This window comes from Anopheles aquasalis, chromosome 2 (genome assembly GCF_943734665.1).
Source record: "Anopheles aquasalis chromosome 2, idAnoAquaMG_Q_19, whole genome shotgun sequence".
Lineage (NCBI taxonomy): Eukaryota > Metazoa > Arthropoda > Insecta > Diptera > Culicidae > Anopheles > Anopheles aquasalis.
Window position 1 is genome coordinate 80,713,147 of NC_064877.1, and position 16,683 is coordinate 80,729,829.

The 16,683-nt window shown below is 45.2% G+C and overlaps 1 protein-coding gene across 4 annotated transcripts in view; it reads left to right on the plus strand.

The window, feature by feature from the left end:
- Window positions 1–13,487, plus strand: part of LOC126572487 (sodium/potassium-transporting ATPase subunit beta-2) — an 18,823-nt gene extending 5,336 nt beyond the window's left edge. For all 4 annotated transcript variants that reach the window (XM_050231842.1, XM_050231841.1, XM_050231843.1 and 1 more), the window contains exons 3-8: window positions 5,360–5,500; window positions 5,580–5,702; window positions 5,779–5,942; window positions 6,006–6,116; window positions 6,185–6,353; window positions 8,480–13,487. In XM_050231842.1, coding sequence (XP_050087799.1) covers window positions 5,360–5,500; window positions 5,580–5,702; window positions 5,779–5,942; window positions 6,006–6,116; window positions 6,185–6,353; window positions 8,480–8,583 — 812 coding nt within the window. In that variant the 3' untranslated portion in view covers window positions 8,584–13,487. The remainder of the gene's footprint in view (window positions 1–5,359; window positions 5,501–5,579; window positions 5,703–5,778; window positions 5,943–6,005; window positions 6,117–6,184; window positions 6,354–8,479) is intronic.
- Window positions 13,488–16,683: the final 3,196 nt, after the last annotated feature.

Here is a 16,683-nt window from a genome sequence, read left to right on the forward strand (position 1 = left end):
AAACAAGAATTGCTAAATTTAATACTTTGCCAAACTCGTTTTTGCATCGTAGACGTCGTCGTCTTCGTCTTCGCCTTCGTTGTCGCCGTCGGATCTTCTCTTCCGTTTCACGACGAACATCCAGGGACGCCATCGAGGGTCGTAATGCCGTCAATGCCGTCAGAATGTCAATAACGGAACGAAGCGGGGACGAGCACCGGGGTGCGATCCATACCAAACGACCGACCAACCGACCGTCCGACCGGTGTGTCTGTTCAGCGGGTTCATGGATTTACATAGCGAGCAAGAGAGTTTGAGCCAAGTTTGGTGCGCCGGCGCAATGCCTTCCTGTTAAATATCTGTTTGAGTACTATTGAGCGTTCCCTGAACTGATCTCCAGCATGACCTAAATGGTTGGTAGCAGGTGATGTTTGAGAGTGTATAGTAGTTAAAAAAAGAAAAAAGAAAATCACAGTTACAGGCGAATGGCAATTGCAAAAAGTACCAATCATGGGCACTAGCCTTGCAAAAAACAACCACTTTGCTAATGATTCCGGCTGGAACGAATGCAAAAAACTCCTGAGAAACAGGTTTGCGGGAGTTAACCGAATGTCTCCGAATGGTATTTCCGAGCTTCACTCATGAAGCCCCGGCACGTACAATTACAAGCTACAGTCACTTTAACAACGACATATCCATACACACGTAACCTGAGAAAAAGAGAAAAGATGTTGAGGGGAATTCTTCGGATTATCACTCGCTCTCCATCGTTCCCATTCTCCCGGGGAATATGCCAACCCAATGTGCCAGCTTATGTATTTGTTTTGCTGACGACGGCACCGCGCACGTGAACGCCAACGCAACCGAGTACCGAGACAGTTCTTTGGACCGGTTCTTATGCCAATGTCAGGCGTCAATATTTTGCAGCTGCGTTAGCGCGTTGCCCTCTGTGTGCGTGGATGAAACTCGATGGATTGATCTGCGGTAAACAGTTTCTCTGATGCCTTCTGAAAGTCTAGAGAACCCGGTTTTTGGCCCCGTTGGGGTGGTTGTGTGCTCACGCTTCAGCAGTCACGGCCAAACAAAAGTTATTAATAAATATAACACCCCCTTGCATAGTATGTGGAACGGTTCCATCCATATCCAGATCGTGCTGTTCGCTCGCGCTCACTCACTCGATCGTGACCGACGATAGCAACCTCCTCGGGGGGGGGGGGGGGGGGGGGGGGCGCTGCAGAAGTCGTGGGGTTGTATTTCGACAGTTCCCAACTTGCGGTGTTATGGTGTTCGTGCAGAAACTAAATTTAAAACAGTCGTTAAAACCATATTGGTGAAACCGTAATGAGCCAGAACGCACATGGTGCGCCCGCGAGTAGCAATAGAAGCGCGATATGAGCGGAGTTTTTTTTTGCTTTCATCAGCACGTCCCTCGTCATCGTTGTCGTCGTCGTCGTTGTCGTCGTCATTGCACAACATTCTGTGTGTTAGAATTTTAAACATTCATTCTAGGGGGAAGATGGGAAGGGTTGGCATTGTGATGGGGTCTCGTGGTTGCCATACAGATGATGTGGATGGACAAACACTTGCTGGAGATGGTTTTTTTTCTGGTTTTCCCCCACTTCACCGATTACCATGCTCTCGGGAACGATAGTGGCCGATATCAAGCAAAATTCCCCCCGCATCGGGAACATATCGGATGCAGAAGGGATTGTTTGGTTTATAGCACAGCTCCACAGAGAGTATGGGCGCATGGTTGGTTCTTGATTTGCTCTTGTGCTTCCGGCCGGCCCGATGGAGTAAACCGATACCCGGCACTCAACAAAAGTGTCATCCGTTCTCGCTGACGCTAGCCCCATTGCCGTTAAAGATGGGATCGGGAATCGGTAGAAAAAAAAGAGGGAAAAAGTGATGATCGTACGACGATCGATTGTGTGGATGTATGTGGGTTCGATTCGATGGATTCTCTATTTATTCAACCGCCTGCTAATACTGCCACCGATAACGAGCACCGGGGACCGCTGTTGGTCACCTCCCCCCATTTGCTCCCGGATCCGAAGGCAAACAATTTATCCAGTCGCTTCGTTCCGAACATACCCCTTGGCACACAATGGTCTCGTGAGATAACGCCCATATGTTGAGGGTGGGGGTGAGTTGAAGTGGGCAATCGATGGTTCTGCCGTACTGATAAAACCAGTCCGTCGAATGCCCTGACCTCGTTCTTCTTTTGCTAGCGCATCGGTCGGGCTAGCGAAATTATTATCGGTTCGAGTACATCATTTAGTGGGGCATACCAGCTGCGCCTGGGTTCACTGTTATCAGAATCGCGTCACCATCAACCGTTTTGTGTTCTCGGAACAGTGAGCATTTTATCGCACCGCTTAACAGGAAACGGGAACTGCTGATGGTTTTTATGAGAACTTTCTCTGATGACGAAGACGAACAGAATAACCAGTGAGTAATGGTTCTGGTTCTGTGCTCATTACCAGATGTTGTAGCTGTAATGACATTAGTTGTTGGTGGTTCTAAGTAAACAAAATGATGACGTTGAATAATAATGTAGACGGTAACGTGAGTAACGATGATGTTGCGTTCAAATGCAATCGCTGCTGCATTACGAATGAAGTATTAATTTACTACAGCCTAAAAAATATGCTGCATCAGAAAATCCCACCGGACAAATCCCATACAAAAATAGGATTTGTCCGCTGGGATGCCTCAGATTTTCTGTTTAGTGGAACGGATTACATACAGCAACATGCAACATAAGTAAAAGGAAGGAGCGAGAGAAAATGTTATAGAGAGAAGGATAGAATGTGAGAGAGTGCGAACCAGAGATAAAGATAGTACGGCGTTAGCGAAGACCATCTTTTTTTTATAGGCCTTTGAGTCCAGGGCAACCCAATATCGATCGATACGAAACGTTCGCAATGATGGGCGTTGGTACGAGAGGCTGCTTGCGAATGAGCGCCCGCGAGAACTCGTGCCTTGAGCGTATCGCGTGACTGCTACTCGGTCACCATAGACGGTTTGTGGACATACCACCACGAACGGGCCAGACGGACTTTCCTTGACATTTTATGATAAAGTGGCCACCGGTCCGGTTCCGATTCCGAAGCTCGGTCCACGATTGAATTGCTACAGAGAACTCAATTCGCTTCAGCGGTGCCCACGAATCGCGTGCGTCATGGAGGCCAGCAATTAAGGCGTGCGCCAGCCCCTGCGAAGCTCAATGAAATGTGTATGTGGCAGCAATCAATAAGCATTAATTTCAATTGATCTCTGCGTCGATACGGTAAGCGACAGCGAGTTGCATGTGTGGGCACGCTTTACCATTATCGTTCCCGCTGTCGATAGCTGGACGTTAGATTATGGCGGGAAGATCTTGCGCTCGTGTCAATCGTTTGTCAAGTGAGGCTGTTTGCAAGATTTATGAACCAGCATTAGTGATGTAACTGGTGAGGATGTACATTCCCTCCGTACGCGGCATTACCGATGTCGCTTGACCGTTCCGTTTCGAATCGTGCGCTCATCAATGAAGCAAAATGCACTCTTATCGCCGGCACGTGCGAATGCAATTGCCTAGAAATGGTGTGCCGTCGCGTTCCGTGGCCAAGTGTCACACGTTTCACTCGTGTGCTTATGAGCACGATTTTACAACGCCTCGGAGTTGTAACCCCTCCGCTGGTCCCACTGACCAGCTTATTAACATCGTTGATTTACGGTTCGCACTACGGCCTGACACTGGCCGTTTCGTTTGACCTTGCGTGCCAACGAGACTGTCACTGTTTGGTTCACTGATTCTCACCACAAACGGTGAAATGAGCACATGCGAATGGTACCGAGCGGTGTTAATTGTTAAGCGGCCCATAGACGATCAACTTTATTTGTCAATGTTTCGGATGCAAGAATTGCGTCGAACTGTCATTTTATTTTTTGTGCTCATATGTGGGCATAAATTGGCCTAGTCCTTAATGTTTCATCAATCAGGGCCACAGACGCATCGTGTTCGTTAATGTGACCCACAGGCGACGCCATTATTCAGCCTCATCAATATATTTTCAGCTGGCTGAAAATCTTCAACTTTTTTGACACAAGCTTCAAATAGCCCACACACGATAAATATATTGGTGTCAATCGACTTGCATGCAAGAGTTGACAAATAAAGTTGATCGTCTATGGGCCGCTTTAAATAATGATTGATGGTTGGATCTTGATCTTGATGAAAATTGATATTTTTGGACAGTGGCTTTGGAATCACGTGCCGCACGGTATCGGTGTGTTGCTGGCGGAGAAGATTTAATCATTTTGCGAAAAAAAAAATCGTTTTCGTTGGAACGTTTGAATGCACAGAATGCAACAGGCACAGTTGCTGTTGTGTGTTCCTGTTTTGTAGCATTTTAAATGCTCTTCAAAGCCTTCAAGGAAAAAGCAACAATAAGACTCTCCCTGGTTGGTTCTCTGCTGCGTCCTACCTAGCGCACGTATCTGATGTGCTGCTGGGCGTGATTAGAATGAATGGCATAGAACAAACTAGTCCCCAACCGCCGGCGGGTTGAGCCTCCATCGTTGACGGGGGGATTCAATTTTGCACATTCTATTCGCCTGTATGCGCACGGCGATGTGGCCCCGCAGGGAATTGCTCTTATTATATGCATCCAGAGGTAGCGCTGCAACGCTTTCCATGGCAGTCCAGGGGACAGTTGAATAGGAAGGCGTCTGGTAGTCGCACGGTCGCGGTGTTTGAATATGCAGCAAACAAGCCTGCAGCTGTCCGTGCCAGTCTCTGGGCTGGGTGACACGACAGCAGGCTAGCAGCTGCCCCAAGCCAAACGATGGCCACGCTGAGCGGCACTCTGCTCTTGTGCCTTGGCGTGCATCTGTTGCGTGCACACCAGAGGGATGAGGAGCAGAAGCTGTTTGCTTTCCACACCAAATCACATCATGCTGTGTAGTTAAGTGAGCTGTCACCAGAACTGGATGTCATCGCTTAGGGAGGATCTATGCTCTAAGACGCGCCATGTGAGCGGAGCTAGCGAAAAAGATTTACTCCAAGAAGCAGGTAACTGAATCACGCGCGTATGACGTCAAATGGGTAGTGTCCACGGGCTGATGAGCAAAGGAATATTTAAGCCAATGTCTCGTCACTGGGCCCTAGGGATACTTGATGGTAATGGCTATTTATAGCACGTTAGATTAACTAATGACCTGTAATACGGGAACGGGTAGAAGCGATCCATAGCCTTGGAGCGGTTTCGTAAAGGAATCGCAAAGAGTAGACGGCAAAGTGCGTCATCCGGGAGAGTACCAAAGCGTCGAGCATCGATGAAAACGTCATCCATTTTAACTCATCTCGTGCTCGTCTCGTTTTTTTTCTTTGCAGCGAAAATTCTCTTCTTCTACGTTTGTTTCTATGCTGCCCTGGTTGGATTCTTCGCTGCGATGTTGGCCGTTTTCTGGCAAACGCTCGACGTGAAGATACCCAAGTTCCAGCTCGATAGCTCACTGATCGGATCGAATCCAGGTACGTCTCGGGGAGAATTTCCTAACCTAACATTCTCGTTCTTGCTCACTTAACGCCAACATGTTTTGTGTTCCGCCAGGATTGGGTTTCCGACCGACACCACCAGAGTACCAGAATGTGGAGAGCTCGTTAATTTGGTACAAGGGTTCCGATAATGGAAACGTGGCCATCTGGACCAATCTGATCGATGAATTTTTGCATCGTAAGTATTGTCGGTGCGGTTGGGATGGATGCGTGATTGCAGGTTGCTGAAAATTTCCGGTTTTTTCCCCATACAGCGTACACACAGGAGGAAGATAACCGCGTTGATTGCTCGTTCGACAATCCGCCACCGGAGGGCAAGGTCTGCAAAGTTCCTATGACTAGCTGGACCCCGTGCACCAAGGAAAACCAATACAACTTCAAAAAGAAGAGCCCGTGCATATTCTTGAAGCTCAACAAGGTAAGTGCTGCTCTCGTACAGCTCACACAAAGGGGTAAAACAACGTTTTTTTTCACTGAATAGATCTACAACTGGGTTCCGGATATGTACAACACTTCGACCAACTTGCCGGACAACATGCCCGATGACCTGAAGGAGCACATCCGTGGAGAGGAAGCTCGAGGAAACAAGAATGTAAGTGGCTCGCTGCTGTTACCCTAACGCATAGCGATTGCTAACGGCTTTTTCTCTGTGTCTTACAGACTAACGTTGTTTGGGTATCCTGCTCGGGTGAGAATCCTGCTGATAATGAGCACATTGGCGCTATCCAGTACATCCCACGCCGTGGATTCCCAGGATATTTCTTCCCGTACAAGAATGTCGACAACTATCTGCCACCCATAGTAGCGGTCTATTTCGAAAAACCAAAGAGTAAGTATAAAAACAGTATTAATCGATATTGAATGAAGATGCACTGAGTTTATTAATTCACCAGAATATGGTAATGATTTAAAGTCCTCACGATGGTTTGAAGAAAAATCTTTCAGCATTTTTGTACATTATTAACGGTTGCTTATTATGATTGATCGGTATTACTTTCGGTTTCGGAAATGGTTTTAAAATTGAATTCGGAAACAGAATAAGGGGTGCACGGTTAGTGTTCACCTCAAGCGCAAAATCACTGTTACTGATGCTGTTCATAGTCGCGAAGGGAAAGGGTGTTGTTGGTGTTGTTGCAAATAACATTGTTGAACTTTTAGAAGCTCCGCTGCTCGAAGACATCGAGGGAGTTGAAGTTGTTGACCAAAAAGCGAGCGGAATTGTTGGTCTAGGTTTAACAGCTACAGTAGTTGTCGATGGCTTCGCAGATGAAGACGGTCGTCCGGTGGAAACATTTGGACCACTGGTCGATATGCTAACTGTTGAAGTAGAAGAAGATATGGATGAAGTTGAAAACGATGTTCCAGGTGTCGGAATTTTGGTTGACTTTGACGTAGTAGTTGTTGATTCAACTGTTGTTGAATGCGTGGTCGAATCAGGCTTGGTTGTTGAATGCTCCGAGGACATTGTTGGCTTTGTTTCGGTAGATGATTCAGGAGGATCAACAGAAGTTTGAGGAAAATTCGTAGAGGAAGTAGTAACTGTTGTTGAATGCGTGGTCGAATCAGGCTTGGTTGTTGAATGCTCCGAGGACATTGTTGGCTTTGTTGCGGTAGATGATTCAGGAGGATCAACAGAAGTTTGAGGAAAATTCGTAGAGGAAGTAGTAACTGTTGTTGAATGCGTGGTCGAATCAGGCTTGGTTGTTGAATGCTCCGTGGACATTGTTGGCTTTGTTTCGGTAGATGATTCAGGAGGATCAACAGAAGTTTGAGGAAAATTCGTAGAGGAAGTAGTAACTGTTGTTGAATGCGTGGTCGAATCAGGCTTGGTTGTTGAATGCTCCGAGGACATTGTTGGCTTTGTTTCGGTAGATGATTCAGGAGGATTAACAGAAGTTTGTGGAAACTTCGTAGAAGAAGTGGTTGTCATAGCAACAGTCGATGAATGCTGTGACATTGTCGGCCAAGTACTCGGAGTGTTCGAAGAGGATGATGTTGACGGTTTACATGAAACGGTTGAAGCGGTGGAAGGAATTTCTGTACACGTTTTTCCTTTACAAGGCGTCACTGTTGCCATTCCGGTCGATGAAGAGGGTGGCGCACATTTGATTATGATTTCCGCATTGCTTCCTATGATGAATGATCTTTTTATATCATTTAACTCGATCGTAACAAATTGCTGACCGATGCCACCCTGTACAATTTTTGCTTTGAGTTCACTTCCGTATCGATGCGGCGGAGATTCAACACCGATGAACCTTATAGGATTGGGTAAAGACTGCAAAGTGCGGGATGTTTTAGAGTTGAGATAAATATTGTTTCACTCGACACTATCACCTTGGCACGCTGTCACTCACATTGTGAAACGAAAACGAAAAAGGATTCCTGGTACCCTTAAGAATGCGCCTCCGATAACAAACTTCCAAGGACGCATCGGGTGCTCCGAATGCTACAATATTCGCATTTATACAGCCACAATAAACAAGCAATAACACTGATAACGAAGCGATCTGCATTTTTCCGCAGTTCTGACACTGTTCGTGGCAAATTGCTGACTGATAGAGCATTATTTCGGATGTACCAGAAACGGGTTACATGCTGCACCCCGAGAACCGGTTCTGAATCTGCGTAATCATGCCGAATTTTTTTTTGAGCCAGAGCAATAACGGCATTCCCGGTTGCAACGAGAGAAAGCAATGACCTCCTTTCGGGGATTTTGCTACAGATACCGTTGCATGGTGCATTCTTACCGGAACCGGTTCATATGAAAGCGTTATGAAAGCACTGATGCAATGTGACCAAACCCCGCGGCCTTTCACTTTTCAGGATCATGGCCAAGCGATCAACACGATTACTGGTCAAGGTTGCGCATGCGATACAATAAATCATTAATGGTGAATGCGTGCGTGCAAGGCTGTTTATTAATACGCTCTTTCTCTTTTACTTTCTTTCCAGCTGGCGTGCTTATCAACATCGAGTGCAAAGCCTGGGCCCGCAACATCATGTACGATCGGTCGGAGCGAAGAGGGTCCGTTCACTTTGAGCTGATGATCGATTAAATAGTTCAGCGCTTCTGTCATATTTTAAATGCGTTTACGAGCGTGAACCAGCTATCAGCGAGAAGTGTTGCAGCAGGGAATGGAGGAATGGGGGGACCGAGGAGCGAAGTGGAAGTGATGTGCACCGGTAGTCGATCATCAAGCGATGGCCTCATGCCGAAACGGTTTGAAGCCGTACGCAGCAGCTAGTATTTAGGAGCAACCGTATAGAAGTGGTGCTGTTATCGTCGCGTGCAGTAAGACAGTTTAAAAACACCGCGCAATTGGAGTGGTTTAAAAACGGGGAGGCATGAAACAAAGAGATAGGAAGAGAGAACAGCCCGAGCGAGAGGGAGATGCGGTGAATGAAAAATAAAATTAAATGACGCGAAATCAAGAGCATAATGCATGCATTGCATTGCACTGCGTGAGTAGGAAGCAATGTGTGAATCGTTTGATTAGGCATTTTATACCTTTTTTCCATGCATTAGTTGAGTGATTGATTCGTTGGTGGCAATGCTTTGTGGAAGGCACACAAAAGGCGCAGTTTTGTTTGTGCAATAGCTATATACCAAATTCCACTCCAGGAACGAACAAAACCGGACAAAATGACGTTACAAGCAACAAGGAAACAAACAAACAAACAAACAAACAAAAAAACATACTAAAACCCATCGCAATAAACTATGAGCGTGTTTGATGCATTCGGAAGCATTCGATCGCCGGCCGTAACAATGGATTCCAGCATCAAGCAGCTGGATGATGATCTCCTGTCTAAACGGCAAACTCGCAACGGGCACGCCGTCGTCGCCGTCGTCGTCGTCGTAATCCGTCACATTATTGATTACCCTGTACGATCGAATCTAAATAGTTTGCAAGCAGGCAGCACGAACGCTGGTCCGGACATAAATGTTTCATAAATCATAACCACCGTAAACCGTGTTTTTTTCCCCGGGTGCATCGTAACACTCTCTTCGTTTTCGAATATCAAGAGCCGAGTGCGTCGGTAGCAAAGTTTCCAGAACAATGCAATGCTACTGGAAGGGCGCCTAGGATGGAAAATCCCTGGTTTTCCCCTGTAGCGGACGAGCCGGCAGCGGTCGCAGCGTAGGTGGTAGCAATGCAAAACATTGAACAAAAACCGAGCACAATGTATCGTGGCTAAGATGCATGATTCATATATGATTTCAGAGTGCGGCTGCAGGGTGCGCTGCGGTACGCGTTAGCAAGCAAACGATAAAAAGTAGCAAAAAGCAAAAGGTAAAAAAACTAATTCCCTAGCGATGAGAATCTTAGCCGAGAATAAGCGAATAAGAAAGGACAGCAAAACAAAAAAAATCCAAGAAGCATAATTAAACAACTTTAAGGGCCTCTTTCTATTCTTACCACTCACTGCCCATGAATAAGTTAAAAAAAACAATGAAGCATAAACGTAAAACAGACAAACACTAGTAAAAAAATAGAAACAAAGAAACAAAAGAACACGGCATTGCATCAAGACATACAATACAATAACAAGCAAAACAACCAAACAAAAACCGCAGTTAAAGCGACGCTAGCACAATGCGGCTGGAGAATGGTAATCACGGCAGACAGGGACAGCGATAGGCAGAGGGAGAATGAAAGAGAGAGAGAGAGAGAGAGAGAGAGAGAGCAAAAACAAGAGCAAGAGAGTATAGAACCCGCTGCTATACAAACAGACAACATACAAATAAATAGTAACATGATGCAGAACAAATGTTAAAATAAAAGTGTATAATTATGATCAATGCGTTTGCGGATGGAAATTCACTGAATCTAACTTGTAAAAACCAACCAAAACTCGACACAAAATCTTCACACGCTATGACACGGCTATGGAGTGGATTATTGCGGTGATGGAGAAGGCAAATAAATTGGCGAAAAAACAGGAATGCCACCGTTGTTCTGCTGCCCGGCTGTTGGGTGAGAAGAGTTGATTTGCAGTTTAAAGGAAGGTGGTTTAACCGGAAGGAGATTTGACGTTGAACTGATGTTGATGTTATATCCTGAATGAGGAAGTGGAATGTGTTTCCTTTTAATTCTCTCACTCTCTCTCTCTCTCTATCTTTCTATCTTGAGAAGTAAAGCAGCATGTTTGCCGTTGCACAATTATTAAGTTTGTCATGTCATGTTGCTGTTGTTCGTTCTTTTTTGGAGATGCTACTATCCTCTATATGGTCAGCATCTGCACTGGGACACGGAGTGGTTACGGAATTGTTTCAAAAAAGTCTCTTTATAGAATGTGTTCGAGTAATTTTTACTCCCCACGTGTGGATCATGTTAGGAGGAAAGTGGTAATGGTTGCCCTTGGAGTTCAGAGTTGGCAGATCTTCAACCTACAACATTGAGAGCAGACTAGTCACGACCGTGCACTGCTTCGCGGACGCTGTATGCACACACTGTGGGCGTGAGTGAGTGTTTAGGTTGATCTGTGTATCACAAGCTTCACTATCACAGCATCAGCTACTGCGATCCGATAGGTTAGAGCTACCCTTTGGTCTCAAGGATGCCATGCGAGAGACGCGCCTGCTGTGTTTGCTTACGCGCGTTAAATGTGTAAGCGAAGCAGCTGTGTTCATTCTGCCACCAGGCTGCAATCGATGTTCAGAAAGGGAGGGAAAAGGGAGCACATGGGTGTAGAGCTCGATAACTCTCTCTCTCCCTCTCCCTCTCTACCTTTCTCCCTCTTCTTCCTTTCCCCCCTTCCGAGGATCTAATCATCCACCGAAGTGGATGCTGCACCGAAATCGGCGAGATAGGATGTAACCATGTTGCAAAGTAATAAGTAATCTAAGCTCACCTCACAGACATACACGCATATACAAAAACGTACAGTGGAAGAGAACGCAAATCCAGTCAAACAGCCCTGCAACTATGCAAAACACGTAAGCAAACCTTAAACTAAACGATAAGAGAGCATCGAAACACGGATTGCGAAGTGTTGCAGTGGAACAGACATGACTTGGGGGGCATATTAATGAACTATAAATTACACCTTTAATATCAGCAGAAAATCCCTCCCCCCCTCCCCACAAAAACAAGATACAAGCATATACCAGAAACACACAGACACATACACAAGCCCCTGGGATGAAGCAAGGGGACGCAAATGCCGTCGTCGCTGCAGCTGCGGCGCGGTGCGTCGCGTAAAATAGCGTAAAAGAATACCTTTTTGGAGCTTAGGGCATCTGTAGAAAATTACGAGTTATAAGTATTTTTTTAAATATAAAATAATAAAATCGATCGATAAGAACCGAGCGCGGAAGGCGGAGGGCGGAGGACGTCGCCGATGTTGCTGTTACGAACCGGGTTCGGAGTCGGGCCCATGAAGATTTCATCCTTTTCACCAACAACCATCAGCCCTCCAGATCGGTTACGCCCTTTTCAACCCCACTCCTAGAGTAGGAGAATGATTTATTAGGTTAGTCGGTTACAACCGGATACCTTCTTGTTAAGTTGTTTAAAGAGACTTGGTTCCGTATTCCGTATTGTCCGTTTCATCTTTAATTGTGTCCTCTCGACACGTTTGTTTTTCTTGTAGTTTCCCCAGTAAAAAGTAGTGCCCAGCCCACGCAATCACACTCCCACCCATTCCAAGGGGTGAAGTTTCTCGGGTGCAGTTTTCGCGCTTGTCGTCGTCCCTTAAAGGCACAAGCTACGCTACGCTAGAACAACAGATTTTCCTTTCGGTCGAACGGGGAACAAAACGGCCTGGATGGCCACTGGAAGGGAGCGAACGAGAGCGTGTGGCAGCGGGGGTTAAATAAGGGGGTAGTTGACGGAGAATGACGGAGCAGAGGAAGGACAGCGAAATAAGAAAAAAAAAACGAATGAAAATAAACAACAAAAAAAAAAACAAACAACCAAACCCTAAACAGAATATAGCGCTAAATTTTAATTAAAATTAACGTTACAAATGGTAAAAAACAATGCAGTCGCAGGTGGATAGAAATCTCTAGCTTAGGGAGATGCTGAAGCAGAAACAAAAAAAAACCTATTGTTAGTATGAGAATATTTACTAGGATACTGATGAGTTTGATGAGGGAATGTATGAAGTTAAGCAAACAGAACGCAACATCACATGACACTAGCAAAAAAAAAAAGAAAAACCAAACACACAAAACACGCGCATTACGCATTGCAAGCATCCAACGCAAACACACGAACACGAAACAGCGCGAAACATCGCATGATAATGATAATGTAAGGCGCGTACAACCGGTTAAGCAAACGGCAGAGAAGAGCAGCCGCATCCTAGGTATCGAAAAAAAAACGAAACGAAAGAAAGTCATAACACCTAACAACCAGCCAGTACTAAGGAACTAAATAAAACCACAATCGGAACAGCAAAAAAAACAATAGAACAAAGCCATCATTATGCGCTACTTTCTAACATTCGAACAGCCGTACACGCTAAACAGCGAGCAGCTCTAGTGTGAACATTAGAGCAGGCGTTGATCATATACACAAAACACACACGCGCACACACGATAGGATCATTAATAGTCACCCATGCATAAATACAGACGAAGCTAATAAAAAGAAGCAAAAAAGAAACACCCGTATAGTTTAAATACCTGTCGCAGGATAGTTGTCGCTTTTCGTGAGTCAAAGGAAGGGAAACCAATCACGCCATAAGTAAGCAGCGGCAGCGGCAGCAGCAGCAGCAGCAGCAGCAGCAGCAGAAGAAGCCAGAACGCCAGGACAGGTTTGTGCTCTGATGCAAACACACAATACAACATAACTTAATACTATAAAAGAAAATATAAAACAAGAAGATGCCCAATAAATGCAAAACCACTAGTAATTCGAAGAAGCAGACAAACAAACCAACAAAGAAACAAAGAAAAAAAACAGAACAAGGAACAAACCAAGCGATGAATCCAAGCGCTTTAGCGATGAAAGCGTTTGTATTGCTGCTTTTAGTTTCTATCACAGACACACATACACAAACACAGACACACACACACTTAAGGATAGCGATGGAACAGGACGCGAGGTGCCCGCGATTCTAGCAGAGACGGGCAGAAAGAGAACGGCTTAAGATCTTACTTCGAGACAGACCACCCACCACACATACAGAAGATGAATTTCGGAAATGGAATGCGCAAATGGCTTGAAGGAGAAGGGAGCGGTAAGCGAAGGTAGAATTGGGGAGGAAAACAAATAAAAAAAAACTTTCTGTTAGAAAACGCAACACGACGCAATTGAGCAAAGATTCTCTAGATTGGATTCGAATGAGATGGGCCACCGGGTCGCTATCGCTCTTGGATGGTAAGCTTCCCCTTTTTCCCGCGGCAGTCCTGGCAAGACGGTAGCGATCGCACCAACGTTCGTACGTTGGTTTTGCTAACTGGAAGGCCGAGCTGCATGCTGCGGGAGGGGTGGAGAGGTTGGAGAGGAGTCGGAGGTTGCTCCAAGAGCAGTTTGGAATGGCGCGAAAACCGAGCGAAAATCTTGAGGATCGATTCAAGGAATGTGGTAATGGCAGGCGCAGGTGGTTTGAGAACGGAATGTAAAGCTATTAAATCTTTTTAATAAACCAATTATTGAAATAAAGAAGAAAAGTCCGTAGAGACATAATCTCTGGAGCACCCGGTGTACTTTCTTTTCTGTTGCAGCACTGTGTCTTCCTTTCTTGGCTTTTCGATCATAGGCAGCGATGATGACATAACACAGGGTGGAATCTACTTTCTGATTTTCATCTGTTGTATCTTTTTAATTACTGATACCTATCCTCCGTTATCCTTCGAGGTGAGTTTAAACGATACTCCATCTATACCTTTGTAAAGCTTTGAGAAAGCTAAGGATATTCGAGCTTTACCGTGCAATATACTTATTATCCTTTTTAAATATCGAATCGCATCCATTTTTTGAACGAAATAAGCTCTATGGACGCTTCGAGAATTTATGGTGACTGAAGAAATTAACATAGAGGTCTGATTTGACATATTCGTGAAATTTTCCCGATAAAGTTCAGGTTCTTTACCGCGAAACAAGCTTCTAGCGCTTTATTTGCCTTTTCCAATCAAGTGAATTCGTAGTAGTCTATGGAAAACCATTGGTTGCATAGTTCATCATCGCATCGTTGGCTTTTGATTGTTGGCGTTGATTGATTTGCCTAAGCTTAATTCCCTTCGTTGGCGTTGATTGATTTTGCCTAGCTTCGGAAAATATTCGATTCTGCTACAAACCATCAGCACCTAAAACCATTCGATCTTTCTTTGCAACAATCGTTTGCAATGGCTTTCATTAAGCTTAGCGCGTTCAATTAAAGCTAGTAATCTAAAACTTTAAATATAGTATGCAATGAGCTAGTGCAGCTTATAGTCGAAACATAGTAGCTCCGCTTTCTGTGAAGTTCTCGTCTGCGGCAACTGAAGAAGGCATCGTAGCTTTAGTGTGTGATAAATAGGAGAAGGTTGTTTCACAGAACCTGCAGACGATGCTAGCAATGGTTTCTATGGACACTTGTTTCACGAATTTATTTTTTTTTCAAAACGGCAAATTATGCGCTAGCAGCATTTTCCACTCCATTGTGCTTTAATTCAGCTGCAATTTTTTGCGTGAAGCTTACAGTCGCATCATAGCAGCTTAGGACTTTCTTCAGGATTCAGTCAAAGAACGTGGTTCGTTTCAAGCTCCTAATATGTAATGATTCTGAAGAGGAAATACAAATTATGGAACAGGAAATTATTGTTTTAGGACCTCAGATAGTATCAGTCACAAACTAAATCGAAACTTAATTATGCAATTTTGTTTCTACGAAATAATCTCTTTCAAACAATTGGTCTCATAACGGTCTTTGTACCTCTTTTTCACTAGCTGCTATGCCACGTGCCTTAACTCCATTCTGGACGCATTAATGCCGGCAATTGTTTCAAATTATTCCAACATATCTGTACCACTCCAGTGCATATCGGTGCAGCTGTCGAATGAGCATAACTGGTTGTCTAACAGGGATGCAAAATTGGCCACGATAAAAATCAACTCACTACGGTAATGGTGCCGAGGCATAAATCAGCCAACGGACACAAAGGGAAGATGCGGTACGAACGTTGCTTCCTATCATCAGCACCATCAAAAGGTAAACGGCGATGGTGTCGGGCGAGATATCCGTTTTCTTGCATTTTCACCCGGTTCATCTGGCCTGGGGGGGTGGTGTTGCCTTTCCGTCGCTCTGTACGGGCACTGCACTGTGACTCTGTGGTCACCCAACACTGGCTGCTACTGAAGAATCCTTTCATCAGTAATTGCACCTCTCCGGTTAGACCACGTCGGTTCGTTCGTTCGTTTGTTTGCTCGTGAGTTCAAGCGATTATTAGGGACTGACCATGCGACGAGCAGGGCACCCCGTTGCATGGAGGTGGAAATAGCATAGACTCATTAATTTTTAATCGAAACCGTTTCACCGATGATGATTGCAAAAATGTAGTGAAGGAAAAACGAAAGAAAAAACACCGCTCCCAGGTGATTTCGGTTCTCACTTTTATGTTGTTTTCCGCACTGTGACTGTGGCCCATTTTCCCCGCTTGCAGGTAAAGACCGCGGTCCATCCGACGGTAGTATTTGCACATTGTACCCAAAGCAAATACTGGCGATGATTATCTAGCTGAAGCGCATAGAAAAGCTACTGCTGCTGCTGCTGCTGGTGGTGCTGCTCTGTTGTTAATCTTCACTGTACGCTTCCGAGGTAGCGAGGTTGTGTTTTGCTGAAGGATGGAAATGAACGCGGACCTCAACGGGTCCGGTTCTGGTGTACAGTCAAGATTGGCTGTTCTTCTTTCTTCCTTTTGGGTTGTGATGTTTTTTTTCTCCTTTCTGTTTCTCGCTTTGAGGTTTTAGCGTACTGAGCAAAAGTAGTACTCGGCCGATTCGCACTGCTATGCTTAGTGTGCATAGGTCATCCAATGGGGGAATTGGATTCACGTGTCTTATGTAACGCAAACAAACTCTGCCCACGGCCCACTTTCCATGAATTGCCTCTTTGATGTCCATTTTCTACTAGACACTGGTTGATGGACACTGGTTTAGGAATGATGACGATTTATTAGACTTTCACATTAAGCATAAACCGTTTTATGTATGTTCTTTAAAGTA